This window comes from Epinephelus lanceolatus, chromosome 5, assembly GCF_041903045.1.
Source record: "Epinephelus lanceolatus isolate andai-2023 chromosome 5, ASM4190304v1, whole genome shotgun sequence".
In the NCBI taxonomy this organism is placed as follows: Eukaryota; Metazoa; Chordata; class Actinopteri; order Perciformes; family Serranidae; genus Epinephelus; species Epinephelus lanceolatus.
Genome location: NC_135738.1, coordinates 2,000,452 through 2,017,529, shown reverse-complemented (window position 1 = coordinate 2,017,529; position 17,078 = coordinate 2,000,452). Strand labels below are relative to the sequence as shown.

At 40.4% G+C, this 17,078-nt stretch overlaps 1 protein-coding gene across 7 annotated transcripts in view; it reads left to right on the top strand.

Annotated features, from left to right (window-relative positions):
• Nucleotides 1-15,888, top strand: part of aass (aminoadipate-semialdehyde synthase) — a 44,295-nt gene extending 28,407 nt beyond the window's left edge. For all 7 annotated transcript variants that reach the window (XM_078167593.1, XM_078167590.1, XM_078167589.1 and 4 more), the window contains 8 exons: nucleotides 1,727-1,835; nucleotides 3,385-3,525; nucleotides 3,664-3,831; nucleotides 5,929-6,024; nucleotides 7,190-7,305; nucleotides 10,021-10,112; nucleotides 10,213-10,389; nucleotides 12,131-15,888. In XM_078167593.1, coding sequence (XP_078023719.1) covers nucleotides 1,727-1,835; nucleotides 3,385-3,525; nucleotides 3,664-3,831; nucleotides 5,929-6,024; nucleotides 7,190-7,305; nucleotides 10,021-10,112; nucleotides 10,213-10,389; nucleotides 12,131-12,249 — 1,018 coding nt within the window. In that variant the 3' untranslated portion in view covers nucleotides 12,250-15,888. The remainder of the gene's footprint in view (nucleotides 1-1,726; nucleotides 1,836-3,384; nucleotides 3,526-3,663; nucleotides 3,832-5,928; nucleotides 6,025-7,189; nucleotides 7,306-10,020; nucleotides 10,113-10,212; nucleotides 10,390-12,130) is intronic.
• Nucleotides 15,889-17,078: the final 1,190 nt, after the last annotated feature.

Genomic DNA, 17,078 nt, shown 5'->3' with positions numbered 1-17,078 from the left:
AACAGACAAAGATAAAACAGGTGGAGGGGATCCTTAAATAATAGATTAATATGAAATGAATATTCTATTTTATTCATAAGGAGCCATGTACAGTATGAAACGAAATGTTACCATTTGATTTATTATACCAGAGTTGGCTTAAAACAGACTTTTCATGTGCGGTCGGTCCATCAGGCAGGTCACAGTTGAAACTGTGACAGAACTCGACTTAACAAACTGGATAAACAAAATAGCACCAAAATAAGGCGTTTAAACAGAAAACAACATTTAAACCAAATTAACTGGTTTAGTCTAGTAGTTGTTTGTTTGTTTGTTTATTAAGATCCTCATTAGCTTTTGCATCGCAGCAGCTCTTCTTCCTGTATCTCGGGGTCTTGTTCATGAGTGAGGGTAGAATGGAGTGTGAGATGGATCACGGTTTGGCACAGCTTCTGCAGTGATGCAGGAGCTGCACCGGTCCGTCGTGGTGAAGAGGGAGCTGAGCCGGAAGGCAAAGCTTTTGATTTCCTGGTCCATCTACGTCCCAACCCTCACCTATGGTCATGAGCTCTGGGTAGTGATCGAGAGAATGAGATCGCGGATACAAGTGGCTGAAATGAGTTTCCTCCGTAGGGTGTCTGGGCTCAGCCTTAGAGATAGGGGGAGGAGCTCAGACATCCACAGGGAGCTCGGAGTAGAGCCGCTGCTCCTTCAAGTCGAACAGGGTCAGTTGAGGTGGTTCAACATCTGATCAGGATCCTCCTGGACGCCTCCTGTTAGAGGTGTTCCGGCCACGTCCCACTGGTAGGAGGCCCCGGGGCAGACCCAGAACACACTGGAGGGATTATATATCCCACCTGGCCTGGGAACACCTCGGGGTCCTCCAGGAGGAGCTGGGAAGCGTTGCTGGGGAGAGGGACGTCTGGGGTGCTTTGCTCGGTCTGCTGCCCCTGCGACCCAACCTCAGATATGTGGGTGAAAATGGATTGATGGATAATATGATTTGGAAATGAACTCCATTCTTGCGTTGCTCGATATATTCCTGCACATTGGACTGATGTGGTTTAGGATTTTGGTAAAGTAAAACAACCCCCAGCAGCGTGCCTTGTTAAATAACTGTGTGTCTAAAATTGGAGAGAATTTTTACAAGAAATTAAAAGAGTCTTTGTTGTTATGACACTCAAAATGAAAACCATCAGTGGGTTTATTGAGTTTAGTGAGTCTATTTCTCACTTCAACCCAAGAGAGACATTCGTGCATTTTAGCGACATTTGTTCACAACCCACACGACAGAGCTGCATGTGCCGCCTGATTTTGGATAATTTCTTATATTGCATAATGAGGTATTTGATCAAACTGCTGAACAGTAATCAAGGTGGAACAAAACCAAAGCTTGAATTACTTGTTTGACAATTTGTTGTGTCAGATGTTTTGCACATCTGTTAATTACAGATAAAGTGTTTCCCATTTTAGTTACCACGTTCTGTAATTGTTTGTCCCATGAGAGTTTATTTTCTGTGATAACTTCAAAAAGTTTGGATTCTTCTACTTGCTTCATTAACATGTCATTAAGGAGAGACGTGTCATTGAGATCGAGCTTTGGTTTTGAACCTGGAGAAAAGTTTGAGCTAATTACCACACTAATTGTTTTAGACACATTCAAAAGAAGTTTGTTATTGTTGATCCAGTGTGTGTTTAATGAAAATTTGATTAAAACCTTATGTGTGTGTGATTTTGTATGTGTCAGTGCGGAAGAGGCGGGCATCACCATAGTGAATGAGATGGGACTGGACCCGGGTATCGATCACATGCTGGCCATGGAGTGTATCGACAAGGCCAAAGCTGACGGCTGCACCGTGAGTCAGCAAACACTCTGACTGTGTGTGTGTGCGTGTGTGTGTGCGCAAATGCAGTCACATACTGATCCATCACACACACTGACAGTCCACATGTTCACACTGCTGTAACACAGGTTTTTGTTCAGAAACAGACGACGTCACACAGTTTGTTTTTCATCAGTCAGCACCTGAACCAGGAACCTAAAAAGACCTTTGACCTGTGATTAAACATGTGTATGTAAATTAGGACCTGGTTCAAGTTCTGACAGAGCCAAGTCGACCCAAAGTCAAAGCGCTGAACTCACTATATAGTCCACTATATCAGTGGTTCCCAACTGGTCCAGCCACGGGGTCCAGATTTCTCCTTAGTCAGTAGTTGAATGTCCACACAGTTGAATTCATTCAGTGTCATACTTATGTTCAGCCATATCGTGGAGCTAGTTTGCTGTCTCTGTCACGTAGCTGTCTGTTAGTCACTCACTCTCTCTCTTCACAGTAAAAGCTCTGTGCCCGAAATTAAATGTACTTCAAAAAAGAGTGCATCTTTTACAAACTTGACACAGTCCCGAGTCACTTGTAGTCCATTCAGAATGGACTCGGGACCCACCAGTTGGGAGTCACTGCGCTATATAGTGACTGCCATTTTGCAGTGCTGTCCGAATGTATAGTGGGAATATTATACCCTATATAGTGGACGCAAAGTATCCCACAATGCACCGTGAAAAGTAGTGTATAACCAGGGTGGCTAACCAAGCATTATATCGCATCATGCACTGTGCCAAAGCATTCAGTTTCCATAATGTTGGCAAAAGAAAATGAGAATGAATGCACGTTTTTATCCATTACTGTTATGTAAATGTTCTGAGTTGGTGCATATGTTTAAACAGCTGGTGGAGCTAATTCTCCGGTCAGTGGCATAAAACCACAGAGGAAGAAGACACAACGAGATGATGTCATTAAAGAGCTCAAGTCAAAGCTCAAACGACGGAGACCATGATGGAAATATGACATATGACATGTTTTTATGCATTAATGTGAGGAAGGTTACAGTCTTCTCATTACTCCACATGTGATCTGATGTTTTAGTCTGCTGCCATTTGTCTTCAGTAAGATGTCACATGCTTCATGTACGTCATGATTTATTTGCTCCGTCTGTTTCCACTGCACTTTGGTACATTTTCTTTTTATTGCTACTCCAATTTTTCTACCTCTGCCTGGTGTACAAACATTCTGCTGGTTTTTCTGTAATTTCATTTAATTTTATTTTTTCCAGCTCAATATGCACATTGAAAATACAATAAATGAAACACACTGATAAGTAACCAGACATGTCTGAGAATATTTCAGCTCAATATTGTCTCCATTTTTTCAAGGTTTTCCGTCAAGAAGCACACGTTTTGTTTTTCACTGTAAAATGTCTCACTCGCCGAATATCTGGGTCATTATTCTTTAAGAACCAAATGTAAAAGTTGAAAAATGCAGGTTTATGTAAGGGAGATCTCAGGTTCAGAGTTTATAAACTTTCAGTTCTTGATACATACCGTATGTTTTGACCCTAAATGTTCAGGTGGAGTCCTACAGCTCGTTCTGTGGAGGTCTTCCTGCTCCAGAGTGTTCAGACAATCCTCTTCGCTACAAGTTCAGCTGGAGTCCATATGGCGTCCTCTTAAACACCATCAGCCCCGCCATCTTCCTCAGAGACAACGAGGTACAGAGGCCTCACAGGAGCAGAAATTATTATCATGCAAAATGTTTTCCTGCAATTACAGCGCTTGAACTCAGGAGGAGAAACTGAATCTGTGTGTGTGTGTGTGTGTGTGTGTGTGTGTGTGTCTGTCTTGTCCAGGTGGTGAGCATCCCGGCTGGCGGCGCTCTGATGGAGTCTACCACGCCGATGGATTTCCTTCCTGGTTTCAACCTGGAGGGATTTCCAAACCGCGACAGCACCAAGTACGCCGAGCCTTACGGCATCCAGTCTGCACACACACTGATCAGAGGAACGCTGCGCTTCAGGGTACAACACATACACACACTCGCACACACAATCACACACTGACCCTGTAAACTTAGGCTGTCAGCTTTATTTGTTAGAATTTTTTTTCAGAAGTTTGATCTTTTCTTAATTAATCTCAAACTGATGTTTAGGGCTGCAACTAAAAATTACTGTCATTATTGATTAATGTGTAGTAGTACACATTACTACTACACAAGTACACAGAGTGTTTTCTCAAATTATCAGTTTTAATCAGCTAATAATCAATTGCTTCATTTATGAAATGTCAGAAAAATGTAGAAAGAAAGAAATGTGCATCACAGCCCAAGTTGATGCTTTTAAAATGTCTTGATTTGTCTAACTGCAGAGGAAATCTCTGCTCATCACTAGGCTAATTTATGCCATGTGAAATGCCATAGGCTTGTGCTAATAACGTTAGCGTGTTATATTTGTTTAGAAAACGTGTTTAGTATAAGACAGTTGTTTTGTCAGTGAACTTGGTGAGTTGTAATGGAGCCAAATTTTGTAACGTTACATTTGTTAAATGTTGCTGTTGTCCCTGGTTTTATACGAGCAGAGGAAATCTCTGCTAGCTGCTAGGCTAATTTATACAATGTAAAAACATTAGCATGTTGTATTTGTGGGGGAAAATGTGTCCAGATAAAAACAAGTCTGTGAATGCTGCGAGTTATAGTGAAGCCAGTGTGTGTTCTTTTAATTGAAAGTGTTGCTATTAAACCATGCTTAATGTGTGTTTTGAATCAAGTAAATTTTCAGGATTTCACTAGGGCTGTACCCAAATATTCGATATTCGAATATTCATTTCTATGGGTAGGCATTCGTTATGAAAATTTGGTATTCAAAATTTGTTTTTTTTTTTTGTTGTTTTTTTTGGTGCTAAATGTAGTCTTTTTGTTGTTGGTAAATGTAGGTTATCAATAAAAATCCAAACTTTTAAATTGCATTGTTAAAAATGTGAAAATATAGTATAGCCTACCAACTGAGCTTGTGTGCTTGGCACGCTTGAGCGTATCCGTCTGAGGCTGTGGATCAATGCCAAGTTTTACCACTTTATCACTATTCCCTCTAACTTGTAGCTGTTTTTTCGTTATCTTTTGAATTTAATATGAATTATGGAACCGTTTTTGTCAACGTTTGTTTCCCCCGTTTTATACAATAAATTATTGTTTAAAGTTTCAACAAGTTTCTTTTGGAGTGCGTGACACAAGTGTGTTTTGAAAACGACCGCGGACTGTCACCTGCTCAACGCATCAGTACCTTCGGATGCCATGACAGTAATAGATTATAGATTAATAGATTATAATAATAATAATATCAAAATATCATTTACAGACCGATTTAACAGACGATCACTGCTGCCCGACCCGCAGGTCCATTTGCAGGTCCCGCGGGTTACGGGTCGACCCGCGCATCACTACTCAGCTCAGTCTATAAGGCTGTACACAGCAGTAAGGCTATAGACATTATATTGTATTCAGGCCGGCAGAACCAGCAGGGCATCGACTCTACAGTGTCTGCCAGCAACCAGTTACTTGCAGAGGCTTCCTACAACTTGTTTGAACAGTTCCCATTTAATCAGAAGACAAATTAAACAGGATGACTAGCCAATGTGAAAATCAAAAGAAAGCATAGAATAATGTACTGAAGGAGACTGTTGTGCCATCACATTTTTTTTTTTGTGGTTTGAGAGCAAAGATCCGGTCGCCACTGTGCAAAACTCCGTAACACAGTTAGGTCTGAAAAAACCCCGGAGGAGTGCTTTGCAAGGAGTCTTTGAAAGGAGCCGAGTCTGGCGTAAAACCGGAGAGAGCAGGCAGCACGAGCACAGCGCAGCCCCCCACCCCCCCGCCCGCCCGCTGCGAACGAATATTCGTTATAAATTCTACCAAAGGTCCGAACTGCAGAGAGACACAGACACACCACCACACAAGTACAAATGCTCACAAAGGTGTAGGCCACGTGTGTAGGCTCCTAAAAATAGATTTAAAAAAATTACAGTATCAATATATGGCAGTGTATTGAATCATAACCCCTGTATCATGATAAGTATCGTATTCCCTGTCAATGTGTCATTGTGACTCCGGTTCTGTCCCACAGGGTTTCTCCAAGGCCATGAGTGGGTTTGTCAAACTGGGTCTAATAAACAGTGAGCCATGTCCCATCCTGCAGCATACTTCGTCTCCTGTTTCCTGGGTAAGAACCTGCGCTGAGGATCTATTCAGTGTAAAAGGGATGATGGTTGAAAGGCAGCCTCTGAGCAGTGCCTCCAGCCTCCACTCTTTCTCCCGTCTGTCATTTGGTTTGATAAAATGAACTGTTTTGCAGCTCCCACTTGAAGCATCTTACTGTGGAAGTGGGTTTAGCTCAAGAGTCTATTGCATTACTGTCAATAGCTGCTTGTAAACATCAAGGCTGCAGCGAGCCAAGGCTCTCCGACACCGAGAGTTTACAGCAGATAATGTTTGTCGTCTTTATTCCTCTGAGATGAAAAAGAAACACAGAACTGCAATGTTTGGGATATGTTTATCACAAATCACAGCATGATTAGCAATTTAAAATCTGCCACTTGTCTTTCTGAAAACACTCAAAAAAACATTTTCTGGAAACAAGATGCAAAGAGAAATAGAGAAATAATGAGAGTTAGCGCTGGAGCCGCCGAAAAGGTTAATGTGGCTGATTCGTAAGGTGTCTGAATGTCCATAAAGAGAAGTGAAGGAGACGATGAAGGAGACGATGAAACAGTGAGATACAGAAGAGGTAGGAAACAGTCTAGGAGCTAAAGAAGAGTTTTAGGAAACAGACTAGGAGCTAAAGAAGAGCTTTAGGAAACAGACTAGGAGCTAAAGAGCTAAAGAAGAGCTTTAGGAAACAGTCTAAGAGCTAAAGAAGAGCTTTAGGAAACAGACTAGGAGCTAAAGAGGTGCTAGGAGACATTTAGGTAGCCAAAGAGAAGCTAGAAGACAATCTAGGAGCTAAGGAGGAGCTAGGAAACAGTGTAGGAGATACAAAAGAGCTAGAAGACAGACTACAAGCCAAAGAAGAGCTAGGAAACAGCATAGGAGATACAGAGGTGCCAGGGAGCTAAAGAGGAGCTAGGAAACAGTCTAGGAGCCAAAGAGAAGCTAGGAGACAGTCTAGAAGCCAAAGAGAAGCTAGGAGACAGTGAAGGAGATACATAGGAGCTAGGAAACATCAAGGAGCTTAAGAGGAGCTTTAGGAGACAGACGAGGAGCTAGGAGACTAGGACCTGAAGAACAGCTTTAGGAGACATTCTAGACAAAAAGGACACATGAGCCCCAAAGTGTTGGAGGACCTGTTGTAAAAACAGAAACTGTGGTCTGTCTTCTCGTCTCTGCAGAGAGACCTCCTCTGTAAGCAGATGGATTTGTCCTCCTCCATTTCCCAAGATGCCTTTGAAGAAGCCGTGTATGAGCGCATCGGAAAGGACGACTTTGTGATGGACGCCCTGAGATGGTGAGAGATTAAAACACAATTCAAATATCGCAGGATTGAGGAATGTGCTGCTAACAGGCATGTGGGGAGGAAAACCTCTGTGCACTAATGCTGAACCTGAACCATCTGAAGAAGTCAGGGAACACCTGGGAACAACATCAGAGAGCAGTACCTACAGGAGTGAAGTTGAGGAAAAAAAGGTTTAAAGTTTTCAGGTTGGCCGGCAAACTGTTAACAGATAGAAAGGTTAGAGCTACGACAAAAGGTGGTCTTTCAGCTTTTTTGTCCCAAAACCTTATTTTAATTATTTATAGTCCATACAAAAATAATAATATAGTAATCTACAAGGCTATGAATCCAAATGTGTGATTTCAAGGTCTCAAAGGTAAAGTTCACAAAAAATGCCATATATATTGTATATAGTACCTTCCCATGCTCTCTGTGGTTCCAGAAAAAGTTTTCTATTGAATGACACTGAGAGTGGAGTGAATGAAAGTGAATCCGTGAAAACAGATTTTAACAGAGTAAAAAAAGGCAAAAAAGGTTATTAAAAAGTCCAAAAACTTTATGAAAATTCCTGTGCAGCATTGTCCAAATGTCCATTCATAGCTCATGCAAATTCAAACACAAACCTTTTCTGGAACCATAGATCACCAAGGGACATAAATCCTCTTCCATTAACTTCATCATAGGACATGAATTTCACTCGTAAAAAAACAGGCAGTTAAAGAGTCAGCTCCCAATACTCTGCTAAGCTAGTTAGTTTTAGTTTGCAGACCGGTTTGCAGTCAAGTTTTAAGCGGTCAGAATGAGAGCCAGCACCTCCAAGTCTGAGGCCATGGTTGTCTGTTGGAATACAATGCACCGTTCCATCCGGGTTTGAAATGAGAAATGAGTTCCCCCTGTAAAGTGGCTGAACTTGGCCTTATAGAAAGGATAAAGGAGCTCCAGAAGGAGTAGAACTATTGCTCTTTAATGCCCAGTTCAGACCAAAGATTCGGGACGAGACGAGTTTAAACAGGCAGCTACTTCCTAAGTGCTGTTCTGCAACGTTCTAAAAACCTGCCGGTTCACACCAAGTCACTACCATGAGACGGTGTATCAGCTCTAGTCAACAACTCTCTGTGCTTCCGTTCTGATTTGCAGCTTTTCAGACTTATTTTGTGGCTGAATATAATTTGTAGCTTCTTAAAATCTGAATGAGGATAGGGATAGTGAGATACTGGCTACAGTGATGAAACAAAACCAGCATCAGATGGACTGTATTCATAATCAATACGCCAAAATAATATAAATAACCAGCGCCAATTTATCAGTCAATGAGAGTGTGTGTGTGTGTGTGTGTGTGTGTGGGCGGGGCATAAGCACTTACAACCAGCAGGGAGCTCGGTGGGGACGGAGCACCTGCTGCAGCAAGCCAACACGCCGTCTGTGGTCATTTTGACTTGACCAGCTGACCAGCTGCCGATTTGACCAGCTGAGTGTCGGGTGACACCATCAGCCGGCTTGAGTCGAGCTCAGACCGGCCAGTTCACGCTGCTGCAGCTTTTCTCTTCGTTGTTCCAAAACGGTTTCATCTTGTCACGAATTATTGGTCTAAACTTGGCTTAAGACCAAAACACACAGCTGCCAAACGTCTCATGGACGTGCCCCAAAATGGCACTTCACGCCACTGTCCTGTTATAAGCCTTGCTGCCCCTCAGTTGAACGCATTTTTTCCCCGACTTGCTCTCAGGTTGTACATACTGGTTCCTGTTCCAGCTCTTCTTTGGTGCTCCCATGGCAGCTCAACTTCTTTCCTCACCATGGATGAATAAAGACTCCATTGCTGTTACTGTGTCTTGTAAATCCAAAAATGAATGAGGAGAGAGCTTCACTGTCTGTGCTGCAGAGAGTGCATTAAGTGTGTTTTTGACATGTTCTTGTCAAACATGTATAGAATAACTTACATTTGTATGACAGAATATATGTTACACAGTAAAACAGATGCCAAAAAGTTAGATTCTGGTCTTCATTCAGTTACTGTTTTTTGGTCTTGCCGGCCAGAAAACAATGTTGTTGTTCCTATTCAGTCTGTTGATCAACTGGTTATTTGGTGCTATGAAACGGTCCAAATCCTGCAAAATACCCCTTGTTCAAGTTCTTTGGATGCCCATTTGTCTGTACTGTTTGGCTCTGGTGAGATGAGGCAGAGGCTGACATTTTATGCTCTTCAAAGTTAGCGTTGGAGCTGTGGATTGCGGGCGGAGAACAAGGCCGAGGCTGCTCCTCTTCTGCACAGTTTTCACTTCCCTCCTTAATGAGGACGCCTGAAGTGGTGTAGCGCGCACACTCTTCAATTTAAATCAACTTTTCCAAGGGTCTCTTCAGACCAAGGCTCCGTGCCGCCATTGTTCTGCTGCCGCTGGCGGTGAAGGGAAGAGGGCCACAGTGGCATTGGAACGTAAATTCCTCTGACGGTAAAAGTGAACTGTTGGAAACATTCCATTTTTACAGTTAAAAGAGTAAAAAGCCAACGCGCTCGCAGCTCAAATTGAATGACTTGTTGTTCATTTATTCAATTCACCAGCAAAGCAACGACAAAAAGCAACTGCTCATCTCTTTAGATTTAGCCAAGGATGTGTGGGCTGCTGCTGCAGCGCTGTCAGGGTAATTTTCTTTTAAACCTTTTGAAATGGCTTTGTGAAGGTTTTTCTATTGTGAGAAAAGTCTTGGTTTTTTTGTCTCTGTTTTCAGGTTTGGGATGCTGAGTGATGACGAGTTGGTGCTTCACGCCGACAACGTGCTGGCTGCTCTGACAAAACATCTGGAAGTCAAACTCTCGTTTGGTGAGACACAAGTTCATTTTGTTACCACAAATCAGAAGAACACAAGTACCAAATGTCATACTAGTACTTAAACTACTAATGACTTTTCTGCCCTGGTTAGATAAGGGCGAGCGAGACATGATCATCATGAGGAACGATGTCGGGCTTCGCCACCCAACTGGCGAGCTGGAGACCAAACACATCAGCCTGGTGGTTTACGGTGACCCCAGCGGCTTCTCTGCCATGGCCAAGACTGTAGGATACCCAGCAGCCATTGCTGCTCGCATGGTCCTTGATGGTCAGTGACATCAATCTGGGAGATTGTTTCCATCTTAGTTATTAAGTAAAATAAAAACTGTAAAAAAAAAAGTTTAAGTGTAAATACCAATCACACAATAAAACCACTGTGATTTGTCCCTGATAAAAGTGAACCAGCTTTGTAGTACTGAAAACTACGGGTTAACCTTTAAGTTACCTTGCTTATCCCAAATCCTGCTGCGTAGTACAGGCCTCTGGTCCGAGAAGTGAAGTTTAGTTCATCCAGTTAGTCTGTGGCACAAATGTCATTTGTCTTGTCAGTCCACAAAGCTAACTTTAGTCTGTTTAGTCTGTTAGTTTGTCTAGTCAGTTTGTGAAGCTAATGTTAACCAGTCTTTTCAGTCTTAGAAACTAACATTGTTTTATCCCCACAGTCTGCAGAGCTAACAGTAGCTAATGCTTTCAATCTGTGAAGCTAGCATTAGGTTATCCTGTTCATTTGTGAATTGGTAGTTTGTCCCTTCAGACTGTGAAGTTGGCCTTAATTTGTACTGTCAGTCTGTGAAGCTAACGTAAATGTGTCAGTCTGTGAAGCTAACGTTCATTAGTGCTGTTAATCTTTGAGGTTTATGTTAGTTTGTGGATCACTAAAGTTAAAGTTCGTTGGTCCTGTTAATCTGTGAGGTTTACGTTAGTTTGTGGATCTCTAAAGCTAAAGTTCGTTGGTCCTGTTAATCTGTGACACTAACCATAGTTTGTCTTGTCAGTCTGTGAAACTAACATTTGTTTAACTTGTCAGTCTGTGAAGCTAACATTCATTTGACAGTCTGTAAAGCTAACGTTTGTTAGTCCTGTCAGTCTGTGAAGCTAACGTTCATTAGTCCTGTTAATCTGTGAAGCTAACACTTGTTTGTCAGTCTGTGAAGCTAACGTTTGTTAGTCCTGTTAATCTGTGAAGCTAACGATAGTTTGTCAGTCCGTGAAGCTAACATTCATTAGTGCTATTAATCTGTGAAGTTAATGTCAGTTTGTCAGTCTCTAAAGCTAACGTTCGCAGTTCCTGTGAATCTGTGAAGCTAACGTTAGTCAGTCTGTAAAACTAACATTCGCTAGTCCTGTTAATCTGTGAAGCTAACTTTAGGTTGTCAGTCTGAAGCTAACCTTTGTTAGTCCTGTGAATCTGTGACGCTAACGTTAGTTTGTTAGTCATAAACTAATGTTTGCTAGTCCTGTTAATCTGTGAAGCTAACATTAGTTTGTCAGTCATAAACTAATGTTTGCTAGTCCTGTTAATCTGTGAAGCTAACATTAGTTTGTCAGTCATAAACTAATGTTTGCTAGTCCTGTGAATCTGTGAAGCTAACGTTAGTTTGTTAGTCATAAACTAATGTTTGCTAGTCCTGTTAATCTGTGAAGCTAACATTAGTTTGTCAGTCATAAACTAATGTTTGCTAGTCCTGTTAATCTGTGAAGCTAACGTTAGTTTGTTAGTCATAAACTAATGTTTGCTAGTCCTGTTAATCTGTGAAGCTAACCATAGTTTATCTTGTCAGTCTGTGAAGCTAACATTTGTTTGTTAGTCTGTAAAGCTAATGTTCGTTTGCCAGTCTGGGAAGCTAGTATTTGTTAGTCCTGTTAATCTGTGAAGCTAACCTTAGTTTGTCAGTCTGTGAAGCTAAAGCTCGTCAGTCCTGCTAAACTGAAACCAGCGGCTACCTTGACAGTTAAAAACCTTACTGATCTTAAGTTTAAACCTAAATCTGTGTGTCTTCTCTCTGCAGGTGAAATCACTGCAAAGGGATTAGTGACTCCGATGACGAAGGATATCTACGGGCCGGCTCTGGCCAGACTGAAGGAGGAAGGACTTCAATTCATATCTAAGAGCACCGTGCTGGAGTAAAGCCTGGCCTTCAAAGAGAGCAGATCAGTAATCACTGTAAATACAGAGAAACTTTATGACAACCACGTTGTCAGCTGCCTTTTCACCAGCTTTATCCAAACTGGATTTTCCGACAGACTCAGACTCAACTGTCTAGTGATGTTTAAAAATCTATTTTAATCTTACTGGCCAGAGGCTGATAGAATAAATATTAGTTATGTCTTTTTTTTCCTTCAAATAAATATGTAAAAGGTTAAAAAGGGGGGAAAAGTTTGAAAGAAGGAAAAAAGCCAAACGTTGTTTTTATTGTGTTGAAATGAAATTTAGAACAATTTGGTGATGCTTTAAATTTGTTTTAGGTCAAAAAACTGAAGAGGCAGCTGGTGATGATATTAAGTAATCTGTATCTGATAATAAGCATCTGAGTTTGGTTAAATGCGCCAATCTGTGCCAAACTGAAATAGTTACAGTTTAGTTTCAGAGAAAAGTTCTGTGAAGCTGTGCCCACTAATCCAACAGTATTTATGGCATTAAAAATTTAAAGCATTAAAAAGCACACATGTGGTCTCATAAATCAAGTTTAACTACTGTAGAAATCAGGTCCGACTGTTCAAACTGTGATGGATGTTTTGACTATCCACTGTAAAACTAGTTTACACTTGGGTATTATAAAGTAACCTGAACCTGAGACTGTTCCTGGAGACTCGATGGTTAATTCTGACATCTAACATAAAAACCAATGAAGCACTCATCGCAAGCGTTGAGCGGTTTAGAAACAAAATGAAACGTTAAATATTTTTTACATTTTAAGTACAATACAGTAACATAAAAACAATGGACCAGTACATAAAAACACTGTTGAAAACTGTTTTTGATCAGTTTGTTGACAGTTTTCAGACCAGGTGTACAGGAATGCCTCTCAGCCTTGCTTCCAATTTTTTCTTGTGTCCACCATATAACAGTGAGAAAATCACCTGTGGCCCAAAAAGCATTTCCCCCTAGGCCACCATTATAAAAGAGACATCTCTTAAAATAGACATGACACCGCAAACTGCAAACAAGGTTAATTTTGTCTCTGGAATTTTTGATCCATACAGATTTTATGTTTGTAAAACTTTCCTCAAGTTGAGAAAAGAGATTAAAAAATCTGTGTAGGGCCGGACCAGCAGCACTACTGCGTGTATTCAGGGGGCTGCATATTGTGAAAGTAAACCTGGAAGGTAGAAACTTTTGGGGTATACGCCAGGCGAGCGTTTCTCACTGGACTGAATATGTGCTATCTTGGGGTCCAGTACCTAGATAAAATAACACATCCACATGACAGACGGCTAAGGGCTTGTTTATACTCCCTTTACGTACGAAAAAAGATGCATCTGTTTCAAACGATGTAAACGTAACTGCCCCCTCCCCTTAATTCCATTGGTCATTTATGATGGAACAGATACAGCCAATAGAGGGCACCAAAGGGCGGAGTCAAAAGTTTTTATCAGAACATTTGTTTTGTAGATTGTAGTTGGTTAGAAATAGAGATGCACTGATTTATTGGCTGCCCATCGTTATCAGACGATATTCGCCTTGTTGACTGCCATCGGTGTATCTGCAAATAAGATGGCATTCACCGATAGCAGTGGCCGATGTTTTTCTGTTGTGTCACATCAGTTTTGCGCAGGCTAAAATGCATTACTCGAAACTATTGGCATCCTCTTGTCCCTGGGACAATAGAGAACATATTTGGGATGAACAGAGATCTTCCCCAGGACACCGTTGGGACGAAACGGCGCCATAAACTCATTATTGACATGTGAGGGAACTCACCCCATTGTTTTCCTGATAATACCAGTTGTAAAGAACAAATCTGTGTTTTCATCGGCAGGAGGGGGAGAGCTAGTTAACGTTTGCTGTTAGCAGTCATTGACTGTAACTAACTGCTCTGGTTGATTTTCCTGATGTGTTTGATTACATCATGATGCCTTCAAGGTCTGTTTGGTAAAAATGAGGATTTGGCAACGGTAAATTATAACGCTGTCATGATGTGCTCAAATTTAATCTTGTAAAATGTAGTTTTTTGCAAGAAACTTGAATAAATATACAGCTATTCGAAGGAGAAATTTGTTTATAAAATATATATCAGAGAGGAAATTATGAAATATTATGTCTAGTACAAAGACTTTTGAAGCAGTAATTAAAAGATTTTTTCATGTTAAAGAAGGTAATGTTAAAGGTTGTTTCATAACTGTGAATGATTGAATTTGTGCACAAAAGGGGGAATAAATAACGACAAAAACAAAATAAACCACAAAAACAAAAAAGCATCGGCTATCGACCAAATTGTTATTTTAAACATCGGTATCGGCCCAGATTTTCACAATCAGTGCATCCCTAGTTAGAAATCAACATAGTTGCTGAACCTTTCCTAGTTTAAACTTTTAACTTTTTCCTCCATCATCTGAAACGGCATCTGATTCCTGTGTTAAATAAAAATCCAACAGCTCAAAACTGCACTGACCTTCAAGCCGTGATAACTTCGAACAAGACCTCAACCTTGTTACACACCTAACTCACTATTTCTTCAGACACATCAGGAAAATCAACCAGAGCAAAAGTCCAACAAAAAAAACATGAAATACCATTGACAGTTCCCATTCACAGGATGTAATATTACATAATGTTTTGTGTTTGTACAGGATCACGAGTTAATAATTTTATTTGGTTTGTCAGAATTTTTTTTGTGTGGTCCTTTTGTGTTTTACAGTATGTGTGCAATGTCATGACATCACAATCTCAAACTCAAAGTGCAGAAGTTTAAACAAGAAACTGAATTTTGAGTGTGCTTTCTATAAACGTCAAGTCAGGTTTATTTATATAGCACATTTCATGCGACAAGCGCAGACTCAATGTGCTTAAAAACAGAAACATTGTGTCTGTTTTAAAATTATTTTTGAAAAGTTACTTTTTTCCCCTTAAAACACTGAACCTATCTTGGTATAGATTTTAACTACCTTTGGGTAATATCAAAAAAAGAGTCCGAAAACTATGAAAGTGATATCTATAGAATATAATTTAATTTTTCTCATGATCTTGATTTGTTAACTGAAACATAATCGTTAACAATGGCGTTCAGCCTCTGTGGAGCTCAGACGTGGAAATCTTTTTTCAAGGTGTTGTAAAGACTGAATTCTGTATTTGTGGAACCTGTGTTAAGTTTGTCAGACTATTTATTGTCTGACACCTGAGCAATATTTAATTTATCATTTAAGAGCGATGTGGTCACCTTATAAATGGTTTGTTACATGCTTTAAATGGGTAAAAAAATTAATACCCAGAAAGAGAGTTATTTAATATGTACCTGAGATATTTTTAAAATAAAATATCTATATGTGTACCTGACATGTACTTGATATGTGGGCCTCCGTACGGTTTTAAACAGAAGAGTGTTCGTGTGATGTTTTGGGTAGATTTGTAGGTTTGGATTCGAATGACACAAATTTTGTCAGCAAAACAGAACGGCACTAACTCATCAGTAATCTCTAACGGTTTTATTTGAGTTGTTTTAATGTTTCAGTTCAAGCATTTGTTTGTAAAAGCTTGTTTTGATAGAACATTTTTTGCTTTATAAAAATGTAAAAATGGTTACACAAATAAATGTATTATGTTGCGTTATTTCTTCTTCCTTCATTGTTTAAAGACAAAAAATTAATTTAATTTTGCCTCAGTGCCAGCAATAGTTGTGGCCAGAGGCATTATGTTTTTTGGGTTGTCTGTCTGTCTGTCCATCAGTCTCATTCTTGTGAAAGCGATATCTCAAGAACAGCTGCAGGGGATTTCTATACATTTGGCACAAATATCCACTTGGACACAACAACAATTCCGATTGGAATCTGGTGGTCAGATGTCAAGGTCACTGTGACCTTGCATCCTTGTCATCATTTTGAATGCAATTTATTGAGAAGAACTTGGAGGGAATTTTCCTCAAATTTGGCACAAACGTTCACTTGGACTGAACAATGAACCAATTGGAATTTGGTGGTCAAAGGTCAAGGTCACTGTGACCTTGCATCTCATTCTTGTGAACGCAATATCTCAAGCACACTTTGAGGGAATTTTCCTCAAATTTTGCACAAACGTCAATGAACTGACAATGAACTGATTAGAATTTGGAGGTCAAAGGTAACTATGACCCCTCAAAACCTGTTTTAAGTCATAACTCATGCTAATTATGACTTAATTTCGCAGCGGTGCCTGGACAGTGTGACGTGTGTGGTTGTGCTGCTGCCGTGGTCCTGCCAGATGCCTCCTGCTGCTGCTGCCATCATTAGTCATTAGTCATGCTTCTACTGTTATTATACACATATGATTATTGTCACACATGTATACTGCCAGATATTAATACATACTTTCAACATATTGTACCACAGTAGCCAGAACTATAACTATAATATTATTACTTTCAATAATGTTGCTGTAAGCTACTGTCATTACCTGCATCTCTCTCTCTCTCTCTCTCTCTCTGTCTCTCTCTGTCTCTCTCTCTCTGTCTCATTGTGTCATACAGATTACTGTTAATTTATTATGCTGATCTGTTCTGTACGACATCTATTGCACGTCTGTCCGTCCTGGAAGAGGGATCCCTCCTCAGTTGCTCTTCCTGAGGTTTCTACCGTTTTTTCCCCGTTAAAGGGTTTTTTGGGGAGTTTTTCCTGATCAGCTGTGAGGGTCATAAGGACAGAGGGATGTCGTATGCTGTAAAGCCCTGTGAGGCAAATTGTGATTTGTGATATTGGGCTTTATAAATAAAATTGATTGATTAATTGATTGACAAACGTCTAATAGAATGCAAAAAAATTCACTCA